This window comes from Parasteatoda tepidariorum, chromosome 5, assembly GCF_043381705.1.
Source record: "Parasteatoda tepidariorum isolate YZ-2023 chromosome 5, CAS_Ptep_4.0, whole genome shotgun sequence".
In the NCBI taxonomy this organism is placed as follows: Eukaryota; Metazoa; Arthropoda; class Arachnida; order Araneae; family Theridiidae; genus Parasteatoda; species Parasteatoda tepidariorum.
This window is the reverse complement of record NC_092208.1, coordinates 23638241-23662788: the sequence shown is the minus strand read 5'-3', so window position 1 is coordinate 23662788 and position 24548 is coordinate 23638241. Positions and strand designations below refer to the sequence as shown.

Here is a 24548-nt window from a genome sequence, read left to right as displayed (position 1 = left end):
ACTTATAAAAATTTACCCTAAATTAGTTTTTAAAAAAATTAAAAGTATCTATATGAATGTGCTGCTTTACTGCGTTTATACAATAGCCAATAGTTTGAAACTGATACTTATAATTTATCTGCAGCTATACTAAATTTAATTTTGCAACAGGTGCAACTACTAACTTCTTTGCTTATTGAATTATTTATTTATTTTTTTGTTTTAACTAATTGCAATAGCTATAAGAAGATGGAAATAGCTATACTCAAACCCATCATATCTACACCTTATTAACGTAATAAAAATAATCGATCAGAACAACGCATGTCTATAGCAGTAAATTTTGTAGACGTTTTATATGCTAATAAAATATTTAAAAGTACCATCCTCTTAAATTTGGTAAGTACAGTGCACAGAAACATGACATCCTAAATAACTTTTCATTTCGTTATCGTATCTTTAGGCACTAGAACTCAATCATAGCGGTAGTTATTTTTTTTATTTAAATAAAATTTGTTAAGTTTTTAAATTTTAGTGTTATTTTTATGAGTCCATGGAAATTGAATCACAGTTGCTGTTTGCATGTTTTACTTTTTATATTCTTACCTTATACTTTATTTACGTAATAATGCTCTAGAAAAAATATTAATTTGCTTTTTTCAAATACCTACTGATTGTAGCCTTAAATTAAAAGAAGACAAAATGGTCGCAAATTCTATTTGCATCATTAATCTTTCTTTACCAAATTGTAAAACCATTAAGTTTTCTTTATTTCTTTGGTGTTGGAAATTTTTCAATTATGGGTGCGGTCACCATTGAGAAAAAATCTTCGTCGTCGAACTTTATAATTGCCTATTTCTATTCAATATAAAAATGTTTTAAATTGGATAAAAAGCTACTTTTTGATCCTCTCTTATCCTTAAAAATGATCCGTGTGAAGGTTGAGTTATCTTGCTTCTAACATTGAAGGTTATATAAGTTAGCAAATTGCCTTCGTGTAACCGACGCTGTAAAATAAATCAAGAACATCATTTGTTGAACTTCAATCTTTTTATATTTTATTTTTCAGGACTGAAAAATTTCTATAATAGTTACATAAATCTTAAAATTTTTGCGTGCTTATCTTAATTTTCAAATTATTGAGTTAAAATAATGTGAAAATAAATATGCAAAATATTGGGTTCATCTTATAATGTCATTTTTGATTTTGTTTGGAAACGAGTTGCCTACTGTAATAGAAGGAATTTTATTTTATCGATTTCGCTGAAAATTCGATTTATTTAACTGATGAGAACTTTTTTTGACGTTGTAGTTTTGTTCATGTTTTGTAAGACAGCGAAACAGAGTCAAATATCAGAACATTCTTTCCTTGGCGAAGGATTTACAGAGGAAAAATATCACCTATTTACGTTATTTGAAGAGGGAAATCATGAAAGCCTCCCGAAATTTGACTGAGGTCAATGATGTTCTAATTTCTTAGAGAATTGCATGATTTTAATAAAGGGCATATGTTACCTTCTGCCAGCAACATTTAAAATAAATCTAAATAAATTAAAGCAACCAGCACAGTTGCGAATTCGAAAATTAATTTTCATTTATCATGCGATCCAAATGATTGGGCTTTCAACTCTCTGGCTGTGGTACAGTATCAAAGCTTCAAAATTCACTTTTTTTTGCAGAGAAAAAACATTTTCTATTATTGAAATATATATCTTTTATCCCGTTAATATGGTACGTATATCTATAATTTTAAGTAAATTTAAAAAGAAATAAATGCATGTGGTTATTAATTTAACATACTCATCCGTTAATGAATTAATTTGATAATTCATTACTAAATTTGACTGTATAAATCACAAGCTATATTTCGAGCTCTTTTAAATCATTTTATAATATCTAATGCGTATTGCAGAAAGCTTTTTTTTATGTCACCAACGAAAGGCTGTAATAGGTTAAAAGCGAGCAATTTACATAAACACACTGTTTTATATTTTTATTTTAGGTGGATACCTGCAAGTGACGCCATCGTAAATAAATCGTAGCATTTGTTGATTCAGAAACCAATCAGGTTTGACACACAAACGTGATATCGCTTACAAGTATCCAATTAAAAAATCTGATTTAAATCACATGAAGGGATAATCACTCCGCTTCTTCTCGAGTTGCAAGTATGCATATTGGTTTACGCAGCTGGAATGGGATGGCTTGGTTAGTAGGGTGTTGGGAGCATGTCCAAGGGGTCGCAAGATCGATCCCTGTGCCGAAGATTCCCTATGTACAAAATGGTGAGTGGTGCGCGTTAAATATGTTGGGGTGACAAAGTCCTCCAAGTTACTATAACAAATCAATTCCTCAGGGGCAACTGGATCGGAGATTGATCGTGCTCTGGTTCAGGTGAAATTTACGATCTGCGGATGGATGGTGAGTGAATGTGCCCTCCATGTAAAACGGGCTGTGACGTATGTGTGTGTAGCAGAAGTCGAGTTCTTCGCCATAGATGGCGCTACTGGAAAACAAGAAGAAGCTCACACCTCTTCTTTAAAATAGGCTTGTTAATATTGTCGAGTGGCATAAGAGAACAACAACAGTTTACACAGCTAACATAATAATTTAGAGCTGTTTCTAGAACAAAGTTATAAAGAAATATATCAATATTCAGTCTGCAAGTGAAGTAAACTTGAATCGCGAGGCAATCCGAAAGAAAATACGAAAGTAATATCAGGGGTTGGTGGGATGGGGCCTCCTGGTTTTACATAAAGTACTTCATGTTTTAAGCATTATTATTCAACAGAAGATATAAGGTAAGGATGCTATTACATTCAGTAAATTTTTTAATATTTCTAAAACAGCGATTCCAGTTTAAAAAAATTATTTTGTATGCTTATTTCAAATTAAAGCATAATATTTTTAGCTGACACGAGAGCGAGAGACCACACTTCTACAATTATTATTTTAATTTTTAGTTTTATTGGTCGATTTCTGAATATTTTTCATGGGATACATGGATCCAGCTAAGCTGGTATATGCCTAAAAAATAAGAGAAAATTTTGAAACAATCGAATCAGTTTCTGCAACTTTTTTACAAAAATAGAAATTACCAATGCGCCATTAATAGTATCTCTTTAAAATAAATAGCGTTAAACTGGCAAAACTAGTTCAACTCTCTTAGTTTTTAAGTTAATTTTTATTTCTAAATCTTTGCCCTTTCACAATTATTGAAGAAGAAAAAAAAATTAAAAATATATTTATTATTTACAAAACGCATAAATTTAAATTTTGTAAAAAATTCTTGAGATTAATTTGTTAGATTAAGTTATGAATTATGAATAAATGTAGTTAATAAAAAATATTTTTCAGAACAAAAATGTAAAAGAAATGTTTAATTTTTTCTGCTTGTAATGTAAAATTTTGTTGTGATATTTTATTAAGAAAATAAAAAACAATGTTTTGCGCTTTTATTTTGAAGGATTATTTTTGTGTTATTATTTTGCAGAATGCCTAGATTACATTGCCAAGTTTTATTTAAAAAAATATTTATTCCGCAAATAGTAATAGACGAATGGTCATGCCATTTTTCCTTGCCTTTTTTAACATAAAAATTGATTGCTTCGTTAAATATTTGTAAAATGTTTGTCGATGTAAGTTTCATGATATTAAATAATGTGTGAATTAATTTTATTAATAATAGCCCTTAAAATAATATTTCATAAATCATGTTATACCCTTCTCAAATATCACACTCTCTGAAAAAAAAAGCAAAAACACTTATATTTTAATGTTGTTTTACTACCACCATAAATGTTGTGGAGAGCTTGAACTTCCGGGTCCGAAGCTAAGTATCCAGAAAAAGTGATTTCCGATATAATTTATTTTGTGTGAAACAAAAAAACACTTTCACATTAATTATTTTTAAAACACTCTCAATGAAAAAAAAAAATAGAAAATAAACATGGCATATTATCAAATTCTTTATGACCGGTTATTTTGAACATATTAACTTTTAATGTTATAATCATTCGACGTTACCCATTAAAGTGATATAATGTGTTCCCGAAAGTTGTTTTTGTGGAACCTTAGGGTTCCATGGAAGGATCACCGGGATTCTGAGAGTTAGGATTTTTTTTTAACCAGTAATAATGATATTTATATTCAAGCAATTAAAAATAAGTTATTAATATTTCGGTTGTCTACATAAAATTATTTATGTAGAAAATTATTAAGATTTAAAAAAAAAATATATATTTTTTTTATGGGAGACTACCTCTAACATTTAGAATTGTTTTTCTTGTTTTGATCAAACAATTTAACGCTTTTTTATGAATCTAATGGCAATTTTTAAGTTTAAATTTTCATTGCAAACAAAATCTGTTGTCACATGGTTTCAGATGACCTAAAAAATTCCACGAAATGCTGTTAAATATAGTATTAAATGCCCATAATAACATAAAATTTTTTTTAAAAATAAATTAAAAAAAAAGATTCCATTATAATTAAATAAAAATTTCAATTTGAAAATCATATCTTTATTGAATTTATTTTTATTGAAGTTTAAAGCAAATGTCGAAAAGGAGAAAAAGGTTTCTTAAAGGAAGAAGATTTCAAGAGTTACTGAAAGTTCTAATATAGAAGGCATAAAATATTCAAAAAAAATTTGTATGAAAAATGACACAATACCTAAAAAAATCCTAAAATGTTAAAGAAACAACTCTAGATTATATTAAAAAATATTCAAAAACTTTAAAGATATCCTGAAATTTTTAAATATTGCCTTTAATGAGAGAAAAAAAATGAACGCATCATCAAAATCCAGGCCATATTAGTACTCATAATGCACATATTTTTGACATAATTCATCTGTAAAACTTCTGTAGTGGGAAAATGTAAATGCCGAGTTATATGTATTTTGATGTTAACATGAGGCAATTGCATGACCAAAAAGAATTATAAAAACGACCCCTTGTGCCAAACACTCCCCTAGGATTACCAGAACTTTATCCCATTAGTTGACTTTCTGAAGTTGACACATTTCTTCTATCGATCGATTCTCTCTTTCTGCAATTTTGTCTTCTCTAGAAGATGACTTTTAGAACAAAGCGTTCAGTGTAGCTTTTAGTACTAAAGTTGTTGGTCAAAATGTTTTAACTACTACCCGTCCAATTTTTGTTAGTGTTTACTCAATATTTTTGCCTGTCTGCGATGTTGGAATGTTATTTTAAAGCCTCTATAGCTCTAGGACCATTTTTCAAGACAGCCTCTATAGCTCTAGGACCATTTTTCTAAAATGTGGACATCGACTATAAAGAGCAAATTTTAGCCCCCTATTCTAGAAATCGTTTAAAAATTTAAAATAGTCTGTGCAGGAGAGATATTTAAAAATGATTTTTTCACATTGGTTTAACATTATTCATTGTTATAAATAAAATTAAACTATTTTAGATTTTACTGTACGTTCTTAAGTGCTTAATTATTTTTTACAATCTCGGTGATCAATACAAATGTCACTTGGATCGGTGCTATGTGTGTGAATTGGTATTCCTAAAGTCATCTTAAACCACTTGTTTATTTCATTTATAATTATGTTTTCAAAACGCGTTTCCATAAAGTTGAATAATTTTAAATCAACGGTAAATGAAATAAATAGAAATAAGTTATGAACTAAGAATTAAAATTGATCAAGAAAAGGTACAGATTCATTAAAGGGAACCATACACTAAATATCATTATTGATGCCGATAATGCTTAATTAATTTTGGTAATCAGTGTGGTTTTTAATTCGTACGAAATATACGAATTTAATGCATGTATTACTGTATTGTGATACTATATTTTCGCAGTTCACCGAAAGAGATAAGTACTGCAGAAAATAGCTTGTAATAAATTTTGGCTGTAATGAGATGACCTCGAGCAGAGCATCATGCTAAATGATACTGATTACAGTTAATTTTTATTTTGATGGGTACTATTGAAAACGTGTTTTGCTTAATCTAATTACGTAATCGGTACGGGCAATAAATAAAAAGAGTGTAAAAATTTTAGCTTCACTAATTAGTCTTGGCATATGTTTTTCAGTGCATGATTTCGTAGTGTTAATTATAGCAGTGGAGTCGACAGTTAATATGTTTGAATCCAACTCTAACTCCGGACTTTCCCAAAAGCTTCCAATTCTGACTAATACTCAATTAAAATTTCCACCAAATTCCAAGAAAGTAATAACTGTTACGATATAACTTCTTATCATCTTTTTCCTAATGTAATATAATATTAATAATTTACCTGATTTGATTGCTTTTCCAATACTAAAATCCTTTATCGTTAGTTCCTATCTTCTCTTTAATTAACAGAGTAGATGTACAGATTTTTATAAGTTTTTTTCTTTAGTTATCTGCAATGCAAATGTATTTGAACTCACACCCGGTTTTACAAAAGAAAATTTACAAAAGATGAGATATAAAGGAAAAAAATAAATAAATGAAGAGCATTTTTGCATCAGCAACATATTTTAGGATAAAATTTATGAAGAATGAATAAATTAAATGAGACCATATCAATTCGATATTTATAAATTACAATGAATATTTCATTTCTTACTTTTTCGTGCAAAACTAAAAAAAAGTTGCGGTTCTTTTTTTTAATATTTTTTAAAATTTTTATTATTTTCTTAAAATTAAAAATAACTTTATATTTCTGTTGGAATAATTAATAGTATAAGCTAATAGAAAAGCTTCATTCATCATTTTGTCTAATGGATAAGTGTTTTATTTTTTAATGTATGAAAAAGCCGATTTAAAATAAAATCTTTCTTTATATAAAACGAACTTCTAAAATATCATGAAAGCATTCCCAAAACTTTTTTTCCTTAGTGATTTTTAAACGAAAATTATAAAATTTTGTCATAATCAGTCGAGTTTCAGGAAATAAAAATTTAAAAATGTGAATTTTTCGAAATTTTATAACTCAGAAACTATTTTACTGATTTCCGCAAATTTTGTTCTTAGTCATTTAAAATTACATAGTTTTAAAAATTTACAACTCAAAGCTGTTTTAATTATCATGAAATAAAAATACGAATAATTATTAAAACTAATTCTTTTCAAGATATTGTCTTTGAAAATATGAGTATTATAATAGTGTGTAGGAAGTTTTTGATTCGCTGATATGACAAGGCACACAAAGAATGAAATTAACATTAAGAAGCTCAAACTTTTGACCTCTCTTTTGAGTAAACTATTGGGGGACCAAATTTTCGAGATTGCGCCCTTTTGACATCCAAGAATTTAAAAATGTATGTCGATTCTGAGAAAGTACTTTTTCGTCTGGTTTCATAACTTAATAGTATGAACTGAATAAATAGCATAGTTGATGAATTATTAAGATGAGCCCTTTGAATTATTAAGATAAGCATTACTAAGTGAAAATCTGATCTTTAGAGCCAAAGTTACTCAAGGAAAGGAATTATCCTCTCCAATAAAATCAATGCTAAGTGACTCAATCCATGCTATGCATATGCTGATAAAATCCATGCTATGGATTACAATTTTTTTTTTTATAAATATATTATTTTTAGTTTTCCCGAACGATACTAAAAAGTAATTGTGGTGCCACATTTACATTACATATTTCCTATCTTTTAAAATTTCTTTAATTTCCTAAAATTATTTTCTTTAATCATTCTTATTCGAATTTTAATTAAATTAAACAAATTATTTAATTTTTATTACATTTTATCTAGAGCTAATATAAATATTTTATTCTGTTCTTAACAATCAATGGAGCGGCTGACTTTTCATCGTAATACAAATGTTAAACTCACTATCGAGACTAAAAACAAAATCTACTTATTACTATTTATTCTTTATTTTCGTACCACAAAATGTTTTAGTTTCATGGTTATACTAATTCCCACTGTCTTCTTGGCGACTCATTTTCGCCAAGTTATTTTCAAATCTAATATTGATTATGGTGTGTTGCTTTATTTTTGGCTATGTTATCTTTTGATAATTCGCCAACCATGGATCTCTTCCCATGCTTTTAACCGTCTGTTGGGAACAATTAGCTTTAATTTCAATTTCTTGGCGATCGGACTGAGGGGCTTTAGCCTCTCAATCCGAGCTTCAAGAAGTCGTTCCTCCAAGATCGCCAAAGAAGAAATCCGATCTCCAAGAAATCGATCTCAACCGTTTAATTTTTATCATTCTCTTAACATCAGAAATCCTTGATGTTAAGAGAGAGTGATTCTCTTGATCCCTTTGATGGACTTATATTCTCTAAATAATAAAGAATTTTTTTTCAAATGAGTTTGTTTATCTTTTTGGGATAAATATTCCTTTATAATAAAATTCAGATCACAAACGGCCAAAAATTCTAATTAAATTCTACAAAGAAGCTACATCCACTATACAGTAAAGAATTTGGACTGAACTGCTATGAAAGTAATCTATTCATCTATTACAATTTTTTTAAAATTTTCCCTAACATTTTAGTTTTTGAAGAAAATCAGAGAAAATTTTCTAATAAATTCTAATATGAAATCAATTAAACGTATTTATATTAGGCGTGCAAATGGTAAGTTTAAATGGGTCGTTTTGAAACGAAATTGTTCTTCTAAATAAGTATAATTCATTATTATTGGCGTAGAGTTTTATTAACATACATTTATAAGGTTTTACAGAAATGTAACAAAGCATATTTGCTGTAACATTCAATATTTGTACAACGTTTAAACATCTTAATTCTTGTATAAATATTAATGAAACAAATTTGTAAACATTTATAAATTTTTAAATACAAGAACTATAAGAAATATTATAGCATTTACAAATGCACACATTCAAGGAATTCATAGGATTTACGAAAAAAAGCTTATATTGTAACAAAATTCTTCTTTGATGTGCAATAACATCTAAAATAAGACTATAGCTGCGTTATGTTGCTTATAGTATAACCAATACAACTTAGTTATTACATTTTCTTTTAAGTGTGCCAAAATTTTAAAGATAATTCTCGTTTTTAATGTGCTTCTAATTGTTTTCTTTTTAGAAAATTTGGTCAAAAAAACTATCAAAATGTGGCAGTGAGTTAATATTTATTAATTAGTTAAATAAACTTACTTATAAATTCCAAATAGTTTAATTTTAGTTAAAAGAAATCTCCCATTGCCAAATCTTGACGAGTGTTTGCTTGTTGTTATGCATTAAAACACTTATTTACCTAATTTACAGTCGGAGTTATTTCTTGGAATTTTAACCAAGCAGAAAAATTTTATTTTATGATTTTAATGTGAGTTTTTATTATGATTAAAAATTATAATCAGAATGATAGGCATTGTCTTTCTCCATTCATTTTTGGCCCCGACTAAATGAGTTACGCATAATTTACTGAAAAAATTATACGAGAATTATCTAAATATTAAATCAAAACTGAAATCAAATATTTAATGCTCAAATAAACATACAAAAAAAACTGTGAAATGTTTCAGATTTATAAACAGCTCCAATCGATGTTGATTGCTGATAGGTTATATAATTTATCAATTTGAGCAAGATATGGTTATCCGTTAAATACAGATTTTACAATAACATCAACAATACCATTTGTTCCAAAAAAGTAAAAATTTTACAAGAAAATATTACTCTTTTCCAATGTAAACAGTAAATATCAAATTTAGTTCACTGAAAATTTTTTAGAGTGTGTAACTACTGTTATAAAAATGGCTACTGAATTTGAATGGGAATATAAGGTAAACAATGACAAACGTATATTATTTTATAATTTGATTTTCAAAAATGACTAGTACAGGTTTATATTAATCATGACGACAATGTAGGCAAACAGCACATTTCAAATTAAATGAAATAATATTAAAAAGGAAAAGTTGTTTGAAATATGAAATTTGTTAAAAGTAAAAAAATGAAATCGAAGAAAGGGAAGATAAATAATGCATTAATTTATTTTATTAAGTATAACTTTTGATACGAAATAGTTTTGCAAACTAATAATGATAGATACTTAAACATTTTTAAATTGTCCTATTCTTAAATATTTTAAAGTTTTTTTTTATAAACAGGATTTAATTTGAAATGATCAAATATGAATAACATATTCAGTTGAGCTTTACTGTAGTTCTGCAGATAATGAGCGAAAAATAATGGTATTTTGTAATAATAGTAAAAAATAATAGTAAAAAATAATACTTTCTAAGTTTAATCAGTAAAAAAATAATTTAGTTAATATTCATATGAAATTTCGAAATAAATACATTTGTATGCAATATTTATATCCGTGTTGTTAACGTATACCACCGCTTCTAAATAGCATTTAAATTTGTTTTAGAAAATAGATGTTGTATATTATCGATCTCTGAGACATATGAAATTCTATAAAGATTTTCATAGTAAGTATTTTGCAAGATTCAGTAATTTCAACTAATAAATAGTTTTATTACAGTGTAAAAAAAATTATATTTATTGCTAAGCTGTTTATGAGTTCGCACTCATGCAAAAAGATACCGAACATTTTTAAAAACTATATACTATTATTACCACGAAGTGTTATGTTATAGATGCGGTATGTGATATTTGTGTTCCTTGCTTTATATCAGTTTATTTTTCTTTTGAAGTTTTCTTTTGTCCCTATTAAAGTATAATGCAAAGTAGTTAGTTCCGTTTATTTTTTTGAAATTTCTCTTTCCGCAGGAAAAAGAACAATCTAAGCTGTTTTTGTATCATGACGGTGCAACCTGAAATAAATGGCAACGTAATAATTGATGAATCCAAAGAATGAGGACCTCTCTTAGCTTAGTTATACGTGTGTTTTCTTTAAAGATTGAAATTAAAAAAAAATTATTATTTAGGATATTTTATATTGTATTGTCCACGAGAGTAAAACATTCGAATTGATCTTTAATATTGTACACATGCGTAAGAAATATCTGTCAGAAGCTTATAACATAAATTTCTTTCCGTAATAAGTGATTTATTATACAAATATTTCATGCAATATAAACTTCTTTGAATTTCCATTATTTTCGTATATTTTGCGGGTTCTTTCATATAATATTATAAAATAGTTATTGTATTTAGCATAACTTTTGATGTTTGTTAAGTTAACATTTTAATTAGCAATCAGACGTGGAATAACTTAGGTAAAAGAAGGAAATAGAAAAAAATCACTTCTTGTTATCATTCTGTATAAGAGTTCCTATTTAAGTGCGCGTTTTTAAAAAATACGTTGCGATTTAGGTTTTATGTTTCAATTTAAGCTAAAAAACATTTAACATTTTAATAAATTGTGATAAAAATATAGCTGTCAGAATGGTAAAATATTGCTACATAACTTCTCATGACGCATAGAATTAACGTGGTTCAAACTTTAACAAAGTCTATTTTGTGGTTTGAACTTCCTCAAAGTTAACTCTTTTGACTTTTGAACTTCCATTTGAATTGTATACCTGAAATAATGGTAATAAATGCAATAAAATGTAACTTCTCTATTAATGATCTACAATTTTAGTATGTGGATAAATAATATTTGCTTCTAAACAGCTTGTTAAATTTCTTTTAAAAATGTCTCAAATTAAAAGCAAATTCCCGAATTCATTTTTGGAGAAAAAACTGTGATTTTAATGTGATGACAAGTTCTCGAAGCTTTTTCAAAGCTTGACCTCTCACTATACGCTATTTGTTTCAGCAGTTAATGTATATCAAGAATAAAGTTATTCACGAAGAAGGAGCGAACTTAGTAACACTTAAGAAATAAATTGAAAAAAATTCCTGAATTGATTTAGCATAGCATAAAATATTTCTTCCAAAGATTAAATGTGTCTTGTCGAGTTGCACTCAGGCCCCTGCACTATTTCTTTGTTTTCCAATAAATTAAAAAAATATTTACAATGTTTAAAAACATTTACTCAAAATATAACATCAGTATGTATTAAGACACTTCAAATATATGTTTGAATTTGAAACAAACAAAACAGATGAATTTTACGAACGAAACAGTAATGATTAAAAAAATATTGCATTAGTTGAAGGCGACTGTGGATGTTTTTTCTCCCAAATGATGTATACAATAACAAAACTTACGAAGTATAACATGCTTAATGCAATCTGATTGGAATCTATATGAATTTATCCGGCTCACTTCTCCCAAAACTGATGCCGCATCCTTCTGCACTGATATCAAAGCTTCAAACACACCATTTGGTTCAGTTTCTATTATCACTCTTATATTATCACCGGGTTCGACCCTCTCCTCAGTTATATTCACAAGGTGTGCTGATTTTATGGAATGCAACGTCCTTTTGGCACACAGGTGCCCTTGGTCACTCCCCTTTATCATTTCATTGATTGACGATACAGTAGCTTCGGCGGCTACTTGAACCCTTGAGTCCAACAAAGAAATGACAGTGTCTATTTGGCAAGAACAATATTCAAGAGGAATGGACGCGTCCTGGCATGTTCTATTAGCTGGCACTTCTCGAAAAAGAGTTTGTCCACGGCCTTCCGAGACGGAATTATTTTGACCCAGTGGCCGATCGTGTACTGCAAGATGAAAAAGATCCATCAAGGTGGCATGGGTGTCGAAAGGAGTGACAAGCCGTCCACTATTTAGTTCAAGGCCTCTTTTAGCTGTAGGGTGAAGTGAAGACAAACGATGTGGAATGTAAACAGAAAAAAATGGCAACAATTCTTCTGTATGGCCGACCTAAAATTAAATGAACTATCTATAAGCAACAATAAATAATGCATATCAGAATAATAATAATATACATAAGTACAGATATATCATACATAAGGTATTAAATCAACTATCTGCATTCTGTTTTAATGGGTGAGTGAATTGATTCCAATAAATTTCAATGAGCTGATGAGCTCCTCCATTTGGCGCCATAATCATATTACGCTTGAGTTGTTAAGATTTACTACCACAGCCTATTTAACGAAGGTTTAATGGCACAAAAACCGGAATTGATAGACACAAAGCATTCTATTATTTTTGTATGTTGGACATTAATTTTTCTTACGTCAAAATTTCATCTTTAGTGTTAATGAACATTATAAACGGCCTTTGAATGAAAAAAAAACTCTACAGTTCTTCCTTTATAAAGTAATTTTATTGTTCGTCCTGGTCACTTTCATAGAAAATTTTGCTTGCAGAAGTTATAATTTTGAATCTGTATTTTACTAATTATTCTTATTGTTTTTCAGACACTTATTCTTAATTCTTACGATACGTATATTATATAGATCAGTACCGAGTAATTAAGAAAACATTAGATTTCGTAAATTTTTAAGCACGAAATTTTAATTAAATTAAATTAATAATTAGTTTTTAAAAGCAAGCTTTTTGTGGTATTTGGATGAACATGCTATAACACGTTTTGAAGATGCTGAGACATGTGCGTGACGAAAACGGAATGCACATTGAACATATGCTATAAATATTTAAGGTTTTTCGTTTCTGTAAAGCAGAACAACATGAATAAAGCACAAATAAAAGTAAAGAAAGTGACATATTATTGTCTCAGTTTTATAAACAGGAACCTTCCTCAGTGTCTTGAAACTATAGTACGTCCATTTTTTAATCCTTATTTCTGCTTTATTTATGCTGTTTCACGAGACACTGAAGAAAGTTATAATATGCTCATTTTTTAAAATTTTTTATTTATGCTTTATTTACGTTCTTTTCCTTTATTTATATGTAACACAAAGTATGTCTTTTCCTCATTCAGATTTTGTGTATCTATTTTGAGCATTTTTAATTGTTTCAATTCGATAGTTTAAATCGACCATTATTCTACAATTTATATCGACAATTTAAATATGTTATTGGAAATTTTTTTTTCTCATCTACTTCCATCAATCGGACTGGACTCTGTGTTGGTGCAAAGGTAAATTTAATTGAAACCACCACGTATATAATATATTCTAGTTCGATACTAAATAAGGTGTTTACAAACAAATAAGGAGTTAAACAAATGAAAAAAATTTATGAATAATTTATTAATATTAATAAATTATTAATGAAAAATATTTATTAATATTAATTAATAACTGTGTAAAGATTTAATACCTGTGTCGTCCTGATGGAATCAAACCTATGACCGTGATCAGACATCACTATCATGGCAGTGTTGTCGAGATATCCATCTGCTTTCAGTGATTTAAAAAACCTCTCAAAATAAATATCAGCAGATGCTATTCGGGTGGTGTAGTCATGAGTCAATTCTGCCAAAAATGAAAATGCAAAGTACGGCCTTTTTGCATTTTCGTAAGTTACAATAAATCTTCTAAGGTAATCTAACTGAAATAAAAAAACATATTAGAAATTGTTGCTCGAATATGAAGACATTTTGTAATTTGACTTTAAAAATATCATTAAAAGTTTAATATCAATTGGCTTAGCCAGTGATGTTTGACTTCGGTGGTGTTCTACTGGTAACCGTCTTTCTGATCAGTCCATTGAAGGACTATCACCTTTAATGTATGGTTAAAAACTGAAGTAGAAAAGAATGCGTGTCAGAGGTCACTAATGAATATTCAGGAGAGAGAAAAACGAAAATGATATCAAAATCTGATGAATAATTATCAAGGATGGTGGGAGAAGAAAATATCAAAACTAGTTTGATTGCCCTATGAAATTTGTAAGGGAAATAGTCGCCTTTCCTTTCTTCTCAGTTTTCTCCTCAGTCAAACAGGCTTTGATATTTCCAATCTTGCCATTCTCGTTTATGATTCGCCAGGTTTAAAAAGAAATTTTTGTTTTTCGTTCTTAATATTTTAATTACTTACCCTAATTATGAATATTTTACCACTGCATTTCTAAAAATTCTAAAAATCTGTTTTAAGGGAGCTGATTACAAAGCACCATGCAATTAATTATTTTTATTTAACCCAATTTTGTATCGGACAAAAATAAACCGTACTCTACAGCGATAAAGTCTAAGAATGCAATTAAGTTCTAATTCTGCAATTAAAATCATAATACTACAAATAGTTATCTTTATAATATTACTAATAATTATCTACATAATAATAACGACAACAATAATAATAATGATGGTAAATTTTTAATTTTGATGAATTGAAAAATGTTTCTAACTTATTTAGGTGGTGGGCTTAACTTCTACAGAGTTTAGAAAATTATCTTCACACAACGAGATCAATAGAGGGGAACGGAAATTACCTTTGCAGCTGTCCAATATTTTGGTTAGAGAATATTTTATACATGCTTTGTTAAAGTATATTAATACACATATACATCTTAGATAGTTAATTTTTTTGATTCAATATTTTATTTTCAAAAAAACGCATAGGAAATAAATTTTCAGAACCTTTTAATTAAAGCATAGTTAAACAAAGTTTTAACATCTCACCTGTGCAAAATATTTTGGAAATGATCCATAGCACATATAAGAACTATGCGTCATGAGGTTACTATTTTCCATCGCTAACCAGTAGGGTCGCATGTAATAATCGGTTGGAGGGTGAATAAATCCTTTCGCCAAGTAATTAAAGAGGCCAAATTTTATTAAATCCTCAGCCCACAAAGTTCCAAAACCAGCATCAGAGTAGTTCTTCCAAATTAGTGGCCAGTCATCGAAATAATTAGTAGTGCTGCCAAGACCATCACCATAAGCTTTACGCCCTGTTAAAATATAAAGGATTTAAGAAGAAAAGTACTAAATATTAAAAAAAACGGTATACAAAAAAAAGAATAGTTTCGATCTGTTCAGTGCATTCACCAAAGTCGCCAGAGCACTTGATCTGATGATTATGGTGATCAGGAAAAGCACTAAATGTAGTAAAATATTACAATTAAAACCTGAAACTCTCTGAAATTTAGTTTGATTTATTATCATCTATTCTCAATAACTTCATTGTTCATGCAGATTTTGAGCTAGTTCGTTGTCTACTTCTTTAACAATAATATAAGAAACACTAAAGTGCCACGAGTGTAGTTAAAATATTCAAATTTCTCTCTCTCTCTCACCTTGCTGATTAATATAAATTATTAATTTATTAAGGAATCGAACAACCGAAACATCAAGCCGGATGAAGTATTATCAATAATTATCACTAATTTTGTGTAGTTCTCTTATTTACTCATGTCAAATTTCTCATCTGAACTAAAACTCTGCGGAATCATTTTAATCATTAACTCAAAAGTTTTAATTTTTTTAGCACTGAAAATGCACCATACTACTCTCTGATGTCATCAAGACGCGTTTTTTGAAGTTTCTCCTGGTCAAACTGCCTACAGCGCTTCTAGCAGCACTTAATGGAAATAATTCATTCAGTGATATGAAAAGTTTGCCCACTACGGTATATTATGTACCGTTGCTGTCATATTTTCATTGACTTCTTTACGATTATATCTGTAGCATGAATGAATTAATCACAATTCTTTGTCATTTATTGTTTTAAAGTTGAGTTTTACACGATAATAATGAAAGCATGTGTTGCCATAGGTAGAGAGTTCTGCTCTACTTCACCTATAGCTCATTTCGATCGCAATTTACTTTACAAAATGTATTATTGTCTTCATTAACAAACGACATCCTTAGTGAATTAACATTTAAGCATTTCATAGAACTAAAGTAAAACAAATGACTAAACCAATATAAAGAACTTAATAAATTCAATTAAAAATAATAAAAGAAAACGATAATTAACGATAAACTTATCAATTCACTAATCTAACTGATAGTTAAGTTTTTTTGCCGTTGCGTGGCGCTAAAAACGTTCGAGGCAGACGGTTGCCATTTTGGCACGCATCCATAAGAAAAACACGTCGTTTTTTTTATATGCTCTAACATTAGCTTGGAAGTTTTTTTTATATATTTCTCTGTGGTACTAAATAAGCTAGATAATTATTCTACTGGCTGTTACAGTTTGATGAGATATTATATATAATACGGAGAAAGATCAAACAAACACTGCATTTGTTAGAAATCCAATTATAAATATAAAGACGTTATTTTAAAATTTTGTTCCGAGTTTAAAATGATCTCAAGAATGTTACGAAAAATTGCACAATTTACTTGGCTACAGAAATTTCAATTTAAAAATTATCAAACTTGAATAGATTATCAAATCCCCAATTTCGCTCAGTAGCACAATTTTCTAAATTTTTCGTATATGGCAATGATATCCACTACAGTAATGATTATATTTCGAATTTTAGTTTCATCTAACTGAAAATTATAAATAATAAATATATCAGTATTTTTAAATTTGATAAATATACTTGCCTGTCAATAGTGGTATCAAATTAGGAAAAGTGTTATCTCCAACCTTGTTCATTCCTCTCAACACCGTCATGTTGAGCTCTTCTGTCAGGTAACGGTAAGTGCTTGGCAGATGTCTGATGAATGCTAACCTAGACAATGAATCAAGACCGAAGATGAGGACATTAATGGGATGCTTGGGCGAGGAGGATGTACGTGTTTTGGCCACTGGGATGTGCGCTTGGATCTTCTCGTAAACTAAAAAACCAGCGTAATTTGTACACTGAACTCGTACAACATCAAATGAAAGTTTGCAGCCTTCTTCTGGAAGGCGAACCTGAAAAAGTAGTTGATGATAAGTATTTATTAATGCCATTGCCAGTAAAGGTTAGATCATAATGAAATGGAAATCATGGAAAAACTTTCAATCCAAGCTGTGCATTGAATAATTTAGCCTTGCTAAATATGTGTATATAACAACAATGCAATAAAAAAAGATAGTATTAAACTATAATCTGTTAATTTTAAAAATTAAGCATTTATTTATAAATATTTCATAAAATAAATAATTAGCCTGCATTTATCTCGTCTAGTTAAAAAAATTCTTTTATTTTGGAAAAAAAAAACATATAGCATTGATAGATTAAAAGTTATGAAGTTTTTTTTTTAGTTGGAGGGATGACTAGCGGATGTCATTTTCATTTAATACAAAAAATGGTTTAAATTCCGAGTTATTTTAGTGGTTTCCAGCAAACAAATGCTTATTTTTATTTACAATGGTAACACTAATTTAATTTATGAAAATTTACTTTTGGGTTGAATTGTACATTTATAGAAGAAAATATAAAACTAAATAAACTGCTACCTCATGAATATTTGCTTTTATTTACTTAAATTTTCATTGTTTTAAACCCTTTGATTTAAACTTTATTTTCCCTAATATTTGAGAAGGTATAACATGTTGCTCACCTTTTTACCAAATGATATTTGTTCGTCACTGTCTTCAGTACTTCTCAGAACTGGAGACCAATGGCAAAACAATGAACTTCCTATTTCATATCCAACATCCTGAACTTCGGTATGGTTAAAAAGAAGATATCCTCGACTGTCTATGTAAGTAAATTCAGCCTGCCTACTTTTGCAAAATATATTCTTTTGGAATTTGAGGTAGAGCCAGATGGAAGGGTGAAACGGGTGCAATCGGGGTAAAACACACTTTTGGTCTAGAGAACGTGGTTCTTCAATATCAATGTCGAAGAGGAAATATGGATGCTTAAAGACGTATTCCGGAGGAGAATTATACCAAGATACCAACATGACGGACACTGCTACAATGAGATTCACGCCAATGAAACATCCTATTAATCGCCGAGAAGGAAAACGAATGAACATAGCTCAATATATCAACCTCATCTATAAAAAACAACAACATATAAACATATATTCGTCAATATGTATAACATTAAATTTAATATGTCAAATATTTGATCCAATTTATTAAATAAATAGAAATATTATCCAAATATTGTGAAGGTAAGCGGTGGATGTTGAAACACGATCTAGAACTGATTAAAACACAACTCTAATTAAAAAAAAAATGCCAATACCAACGTTAAAAAACTTAACAACTTATAATCATTTTAAACATAACAGTGCTAACAAAAAAGAACATCATACCGAAGATCAAAACAGAAAAAACATCAGTGGCGTAACTAGATCACCCATCTGTTTTTAATTTATTATCGTTTTCAAATAAATGATCTAGTTCATCGTTTTCAATTTATTGTTGTTTTCAAATAAATGATCTGGTTCATCGCTTTCAATTTATTGTCGTTTTCAAATAAATGATCTTGTTCATCGCTTACAATTTATTGTCGTTTTCAAATAAATGATCTGGTTCATCGCTTTTAACAGTGGATTCATTCTGATTTCGTTTAATTTTGTAAATGAGTACAAAATTTTTTATGAAATATACACTGATAGATAAATAAAGGTTTGCAAATTTCAGTGATGTTTTCTGGTAATTTACTAGTTTATACGAATGCTTCCGTAAATGATTATAAAGATAGCATGAATTATTTAATGAAACTTTAAGTATTAATATTCTGACTAAATTACATTTTTAAAATATTACAAGAATACGTTAATTAAATTTAGTATTATAATTTTAAAGACACTAGTTTAGATTTGGTAAAAATGTGGCAAATAAACTTGGGTTACGCAGTAGATCCAATGCTCTTTTGTTACCTTAAATACTTATTTTGCATTCATTTTATTAAAATTTGATTGCCTGAAACGATTTTAACAAAAATATATTAAAGTACATTATCAGTTACACACAGTTTATTTATGGGACTACTTAGGTTTAATATCTTGTATTAATAACTACAGAACAGTTGCTAAAAGACTTATTTCTCAAAGAACGTCTAGTTTGTAGCTTGTGCTTATTTACCAATACAAATTTTAAGAAAGATAGTAAAATAGAATTTTAAGATAGTTAAGTAAATCTATTTTAAGAAAGAATAACAAAACGGGAGAGACAAGCAAGAAAATAGAAATAAATATTTGAATAATCAGAAATTTTTTTAAGAGAGTGCCAGATTAAGACAATAAATAAACAGTTCAATGGCAAATACGAGGGGATCGTGATACATTAAAAATTAGGTTGACGCTGTGAGGGTTTTTGAGTAAAAGTACAATTTTGTTCCAGCATTTATTTACGCATCTTACACTGCTTTATAGTTAAGTGAAGTATTGCTTCCCAAGTACTTTTTGTTTGTTTGATCAAATAAGACCAGACATGAATCAAAAATGGGTGATATTTAAAAGTGCATTGGTTTCTCTTTTGCGTAAAAAGTACTACTTTTGAATTGCAAGTATTATGACGAAACCCATTATAACTTTAAAACTATTTATACTAATGACTCAAATTTATTTAATTCAATTTAGCATAAAAAATTGCATCCGAAAAGTACACTACTGGTCATTAAAATTGCCACACCAGGAAAGAATACAAATAACAGAATGATATTTTTTGGGCACATATATTATAGTTGGAAGAACAAGTGACTAAATTTTCAGGATATTTCGATGTATAGATTCTGAGTAATCAGTACTCAGAGCAGCCTCCCCTGGCTGCAATAACAGCAGTTATTCTCCTGCACATCAAGAGATTGGATAGCAAGGACGGGTACAACATTCCATGCAGCTTCATTTTGCCACAATTCATCGACTGTAGTGACTGACGAGTGGTGGCATGCCAGTCGTTCGGCAGCCATTGACCAGACATTTTCAATTGGTGAGAGATCAGGAGAATGTGCTCCAGGGCAACAGGTGAACATGTTCAGTGTCAAGGAAGGCCAGGACAGTGCGAGCAACATACTGTCGTACATTGCCTGCTGAATCGTAGCTTTTTGGAGGTCTCGAAAATAAGGCAGAGCAACTGGCCCTAACACATCAGAAATGTAACGGCTGCTGTTCAAAGTGCCTAATTCGAACAGGAGTTGATAGAGACCAGTTTCCAATACACCCCCATACCATTACTCCAGGTGATGGGCCAGAATGATGATGTCGAATGCAAGCTGCCTATGGGCGTTCTCCACCATGTCTCCAAACACCAATGCGGCCATCATGATGCTGTATACAGAACCTGGATTCGTCTGAAAAGACGATGCCATACCATTCCTGTACCCAGGTTCGTCATTGATCACACAATTGGAGGATCTCATGCTTGTGATGCAGCGTCAAGGGTGTGATGCAGTGTCAAGGGTGCTGACAGTCCATGCTCCTGCATACGTCATCGAACTGTTCGTGCAGACACTTGCTGTCTCTAAAACGACCCCATTTGTTGACTCAGGGTTCGTGACGCAGATGTTCAATCCCTTAAGGCCATGTGGATAACAAGTCTGTTTTCTTGGCTGTTAGTGATGGAGGCCGCTGAGATCCTGCACGGCGTTCCATATGACCGTCATGAACCATATTCCGCTAACAGTCATGGGATCTCGACCAATGCGAGTAGCAATACTTCGGTATGCTAAACCGCAATCCCGGTAGGCCAGAATTCGACCTCGATCAAACTCAGACACGTGCTGATCGACATTTCTCCTTCTTACACGAGGCATAGCAAAAACTTTTTTACCCAAGAACAACGCTCAAATTCATATTTCTGTATGAGAAACTTACAGTCAAATCTCTCCTTTTATACACGTAGGTGTCGCTACCGCAGCCTGCTTTGCATGAATGGACTGATAAACTAATCACTTACTGACCACAACATGCTTTATCCGTCCTGCAAATTTCATGTTCGTGGCGTGTCGCCTTCCTGGTGCAGCAATTTTAATGACCAGTAGTGTAAAAAGGGTACACATAAGTACAAGTTAAATACATTACTTTTCATGCATGAAAATATTCGCAACTTTTAAACTATCCATTCTAATTGACTCGTGAATAGTCTCACTCAATTAAGCGTAAAAAGAAATATTAAAGAAACACTACCTTACTTGTTCCGATAGCAAAGTCAAATACGTGAATAAGTACAAGTACAAAATTGCACTTTTTGTAATAAAATCCTTATAATATCTAAATTATCATTCCGAGCGTCTCGGGATTGGTCTCAGTTTATTTAGCGTGAAAAAATACATCGGAAACAGCGCATCATTTGCAAGTTTCGGTGAGTAAAAGTGTCTGAAAAAAAAATTGTTTCTAAAATGCATTTTAGCCACAGAGAAAGCTGATATTGGACCTGTTTTATAGTTTGATCTGACAAATGCTACAACTGTTACTGATATACCTCTTTAAACTTGATAGCTCTTCAGGATAAAGAAGAATCACCTAACGAAATTTTATGAGGCTGTGATGTGTAGCTTTGAAATAGAGCTTCGTAGCAGATATCTCTCATTGTATAAGCTGTGACATGACACTTAATATTTTAACTGTTACGTCTCATCTCTTGATGCAGCTTTTGGTAATAAGCCAAGCATTGTTTTCTGTTCTTTTGTGGAAAAACTATACCTTGGTTTGGAAAAGCATCGTTTTTCTAATGCACTAAATAAAATACTACAAATAAAAATTTCTTCCATATATAGTCACTTTTAAGTTACCACTAAATGCATGCAAGGTGACTCATAATGAGTAATCTTAATGTATATTTTTAGAATCCCTATGAAAAAATTGAAGTAAGAAAGGGAATTACATTAAGGGTTTACAAATTATTTTTTACTGAAAAAAACAAATACACAGTCAAAATGTAACGCATCATTACTGAGAAAGAAGAATTCGTAACTATCGAAACTTGTTTGATTACCGGAAGAAACAAAGAGAAGATGATAGGCGATTATTAAAAAAGCAATTCAAAGTTTTCATTACGTAATGATATTAGTTTATGTTTTTATTATGTTTTATTAGATTATGTTTTTCTCACTGGGATTTAACATATTTTGATAGCATTTTTGTTTCTTTTCGCTTAAATATTTATTATTTACGAGCTCTAATAGTCATATGTTTTTGATTTTCAGTGTGATCGCGGAACATCTTCTATGCATAATTGAATTAATTCCAAATACAAGAAGATAGTAGTGGCATTTAGACGCATTGACGATCGGGTATTGAAAAGAATAAGACGGAATAAGCCAAATAAATAATTTCAATTATATTCTTTTCTGCTTAAAAAAACATAAGAATAAAAGTGTCGTGGATGAATTCACAGAAGAAAATCTCAGATGTGATAGAATTTAAAAATTGAAAACTAAATAACTTGTTCTTTGAAATGATTATTGATAGTTATTTCTTTAAAATTGTGCTTAGTTTTTTTTTCAAAGCATCTATTTTTATTTGTATTTTTATTTATTATTTTAGTTTCTTTTAGAATTTTTAGGTTTAATTTAGTTTACTGCTCCCTAACTAGAACTTTTTTCGGGTTTTCTGATAAATAAAAAAATATGTATTAGGAGTCTCTAATTATTTTTATGGTTTCCATAAATAGATCAAGAATAGTCTTCCTTTATTATTGATTAATACTTACTGTAATACAAAGTGCTTCTATTTCGAGCGAAAATAAAATCAACAGTATACTCGTATGCTACTTATTTTTATCTTAGAAAGTAAAATTATGTATCAAATCGTTACTATTTTGTAAAAAAATAAGATATTGAGAAAGGTATAATCCACTTGAATAAAAACAATGCTTAGTTCTAATTGAAAGCAAAATTATTTATTTATTATTATACTTACTTTCTGATAAGCTTAGTTTAAAAAGCACTGTATTTTTTCTGAAATTAATTATTTTGTTATATGAGTCAATTTTATTTATTGTAAGAAAAGGTTTTGAAATAAAAAGGGGAAAAAATATCATTTCCTAAAGAAAGATTTTTCAAAGTGTAACCGAATCATATTGAATTTTTGTATAAGTATTTCTAGTGTTCTACCGATTTGCTAACGTAGAGTGCTCCGTAAGGACTTAATATATATTTTTAGAATCCATTTGAAAATTAAATAAAAAAATTTATGAATATTAAGAGTCTCAAATTAACATTCAAAAGAAGAAAAAAGAAAAAACGCTATCAAAATCTCGTCGATGAGACTTCTAAACGCAGCTCGAAATGCGTGTTTAAGAAAATGGGCGCAGCTTAAAATGCAAAATAGACACATCTCAAAATCCGTGTTAAAGAAAATGGATATTGGACACAGCTCGAAATGCGTGTTTTAGAAAATAGACCAAGTTAAAAATGCGTGTTTAAGAAAATGAACACAGAAAAATACCCGCCTTTCCATTCTGAATTACAAATTTAACAATTAAAAAATGATTTTCGTGCTTACTTTTTCTCTCATAATGTAAACACTATATATAATCATTGCTGGCAAAGTCCTGGGCCTTAGGGTCGAAGTGGTTAGATGTTTACAAATGTAACTTTTCTATTAATACTTTGAATTCAGAACTCTAAACGATAAAGTGAGTACGTAAATTTTCTACCATTATTATAAATTTATACGACCTTGAGAATGCAACTGTTGACTTTTAAAGTCAACTGTTGTTCCAAGGAATTTACGTAAATTCACGATATCATATTATAAATTTGTTTGGGTTCATTAGCTTATGCTTTTAAGAAAAAGAAGAAAACTCATAAAAGAAGTTCAAAAATAGAAGAAAATGCTATGCTCATTTTCTATAATAGGTATGTTCATTTTAGTTAAACACGCATTTCCAGCTGTCCATTTTCCTAAACACGCATTTCGAGCTGTGTTCATTTCCTTAAACACGCATATCGAGTTGTGTCCTATTTCTTGAACACGCTTTTCGAGCTATGTCCATTTTCTTGAACACGCATTCCGAGCTTTGTCCACTTTT

At 29.5% G+C, this 24548-nt stretch overlaps 1 protein-coding gene across 4 annotated transcripts in view; it reads right to left on the bottom strand.

The window, feature by feature from the left end:
- Positions 1–8598: 8598 nt before the first annotated feature.
- Positions 8599–24548, bottom strand: part of LOC107451315 (uncharacterized) — a 40024-nt gene continuing 24074 nt past the window's right edge. For all 4 annotated transcript variants that reach the window (XM_016067378.4, XM_016067377.3, XM_016067381.3 and 1 more), the window contains exons 2-6: positions 18176–18619; positions 17231–17543; positions 15353–15624; positions 14050–14280; positions 8599–12681 (exon numbers count right to left, since the gene is read on the bottom strand). In XM_016067378.4, coding sequence (XP_015922864.2) covers positions 11998–12681; positions 14050–14280; positions 15353–15624; positions 17231–17543; positions 18176–18598 — 1923 coding nt within the window. In that variant the 5' untranslated portion in view covers positions 18599–18619 and the 3' untranslated portion in view covers positions 8599–11997. The remainder of the gene's footprint in view (positions 12682–14049; positions 14281–15352; positions 15625–17230; positions 17544–18175; positions 18620–24548) is intronic.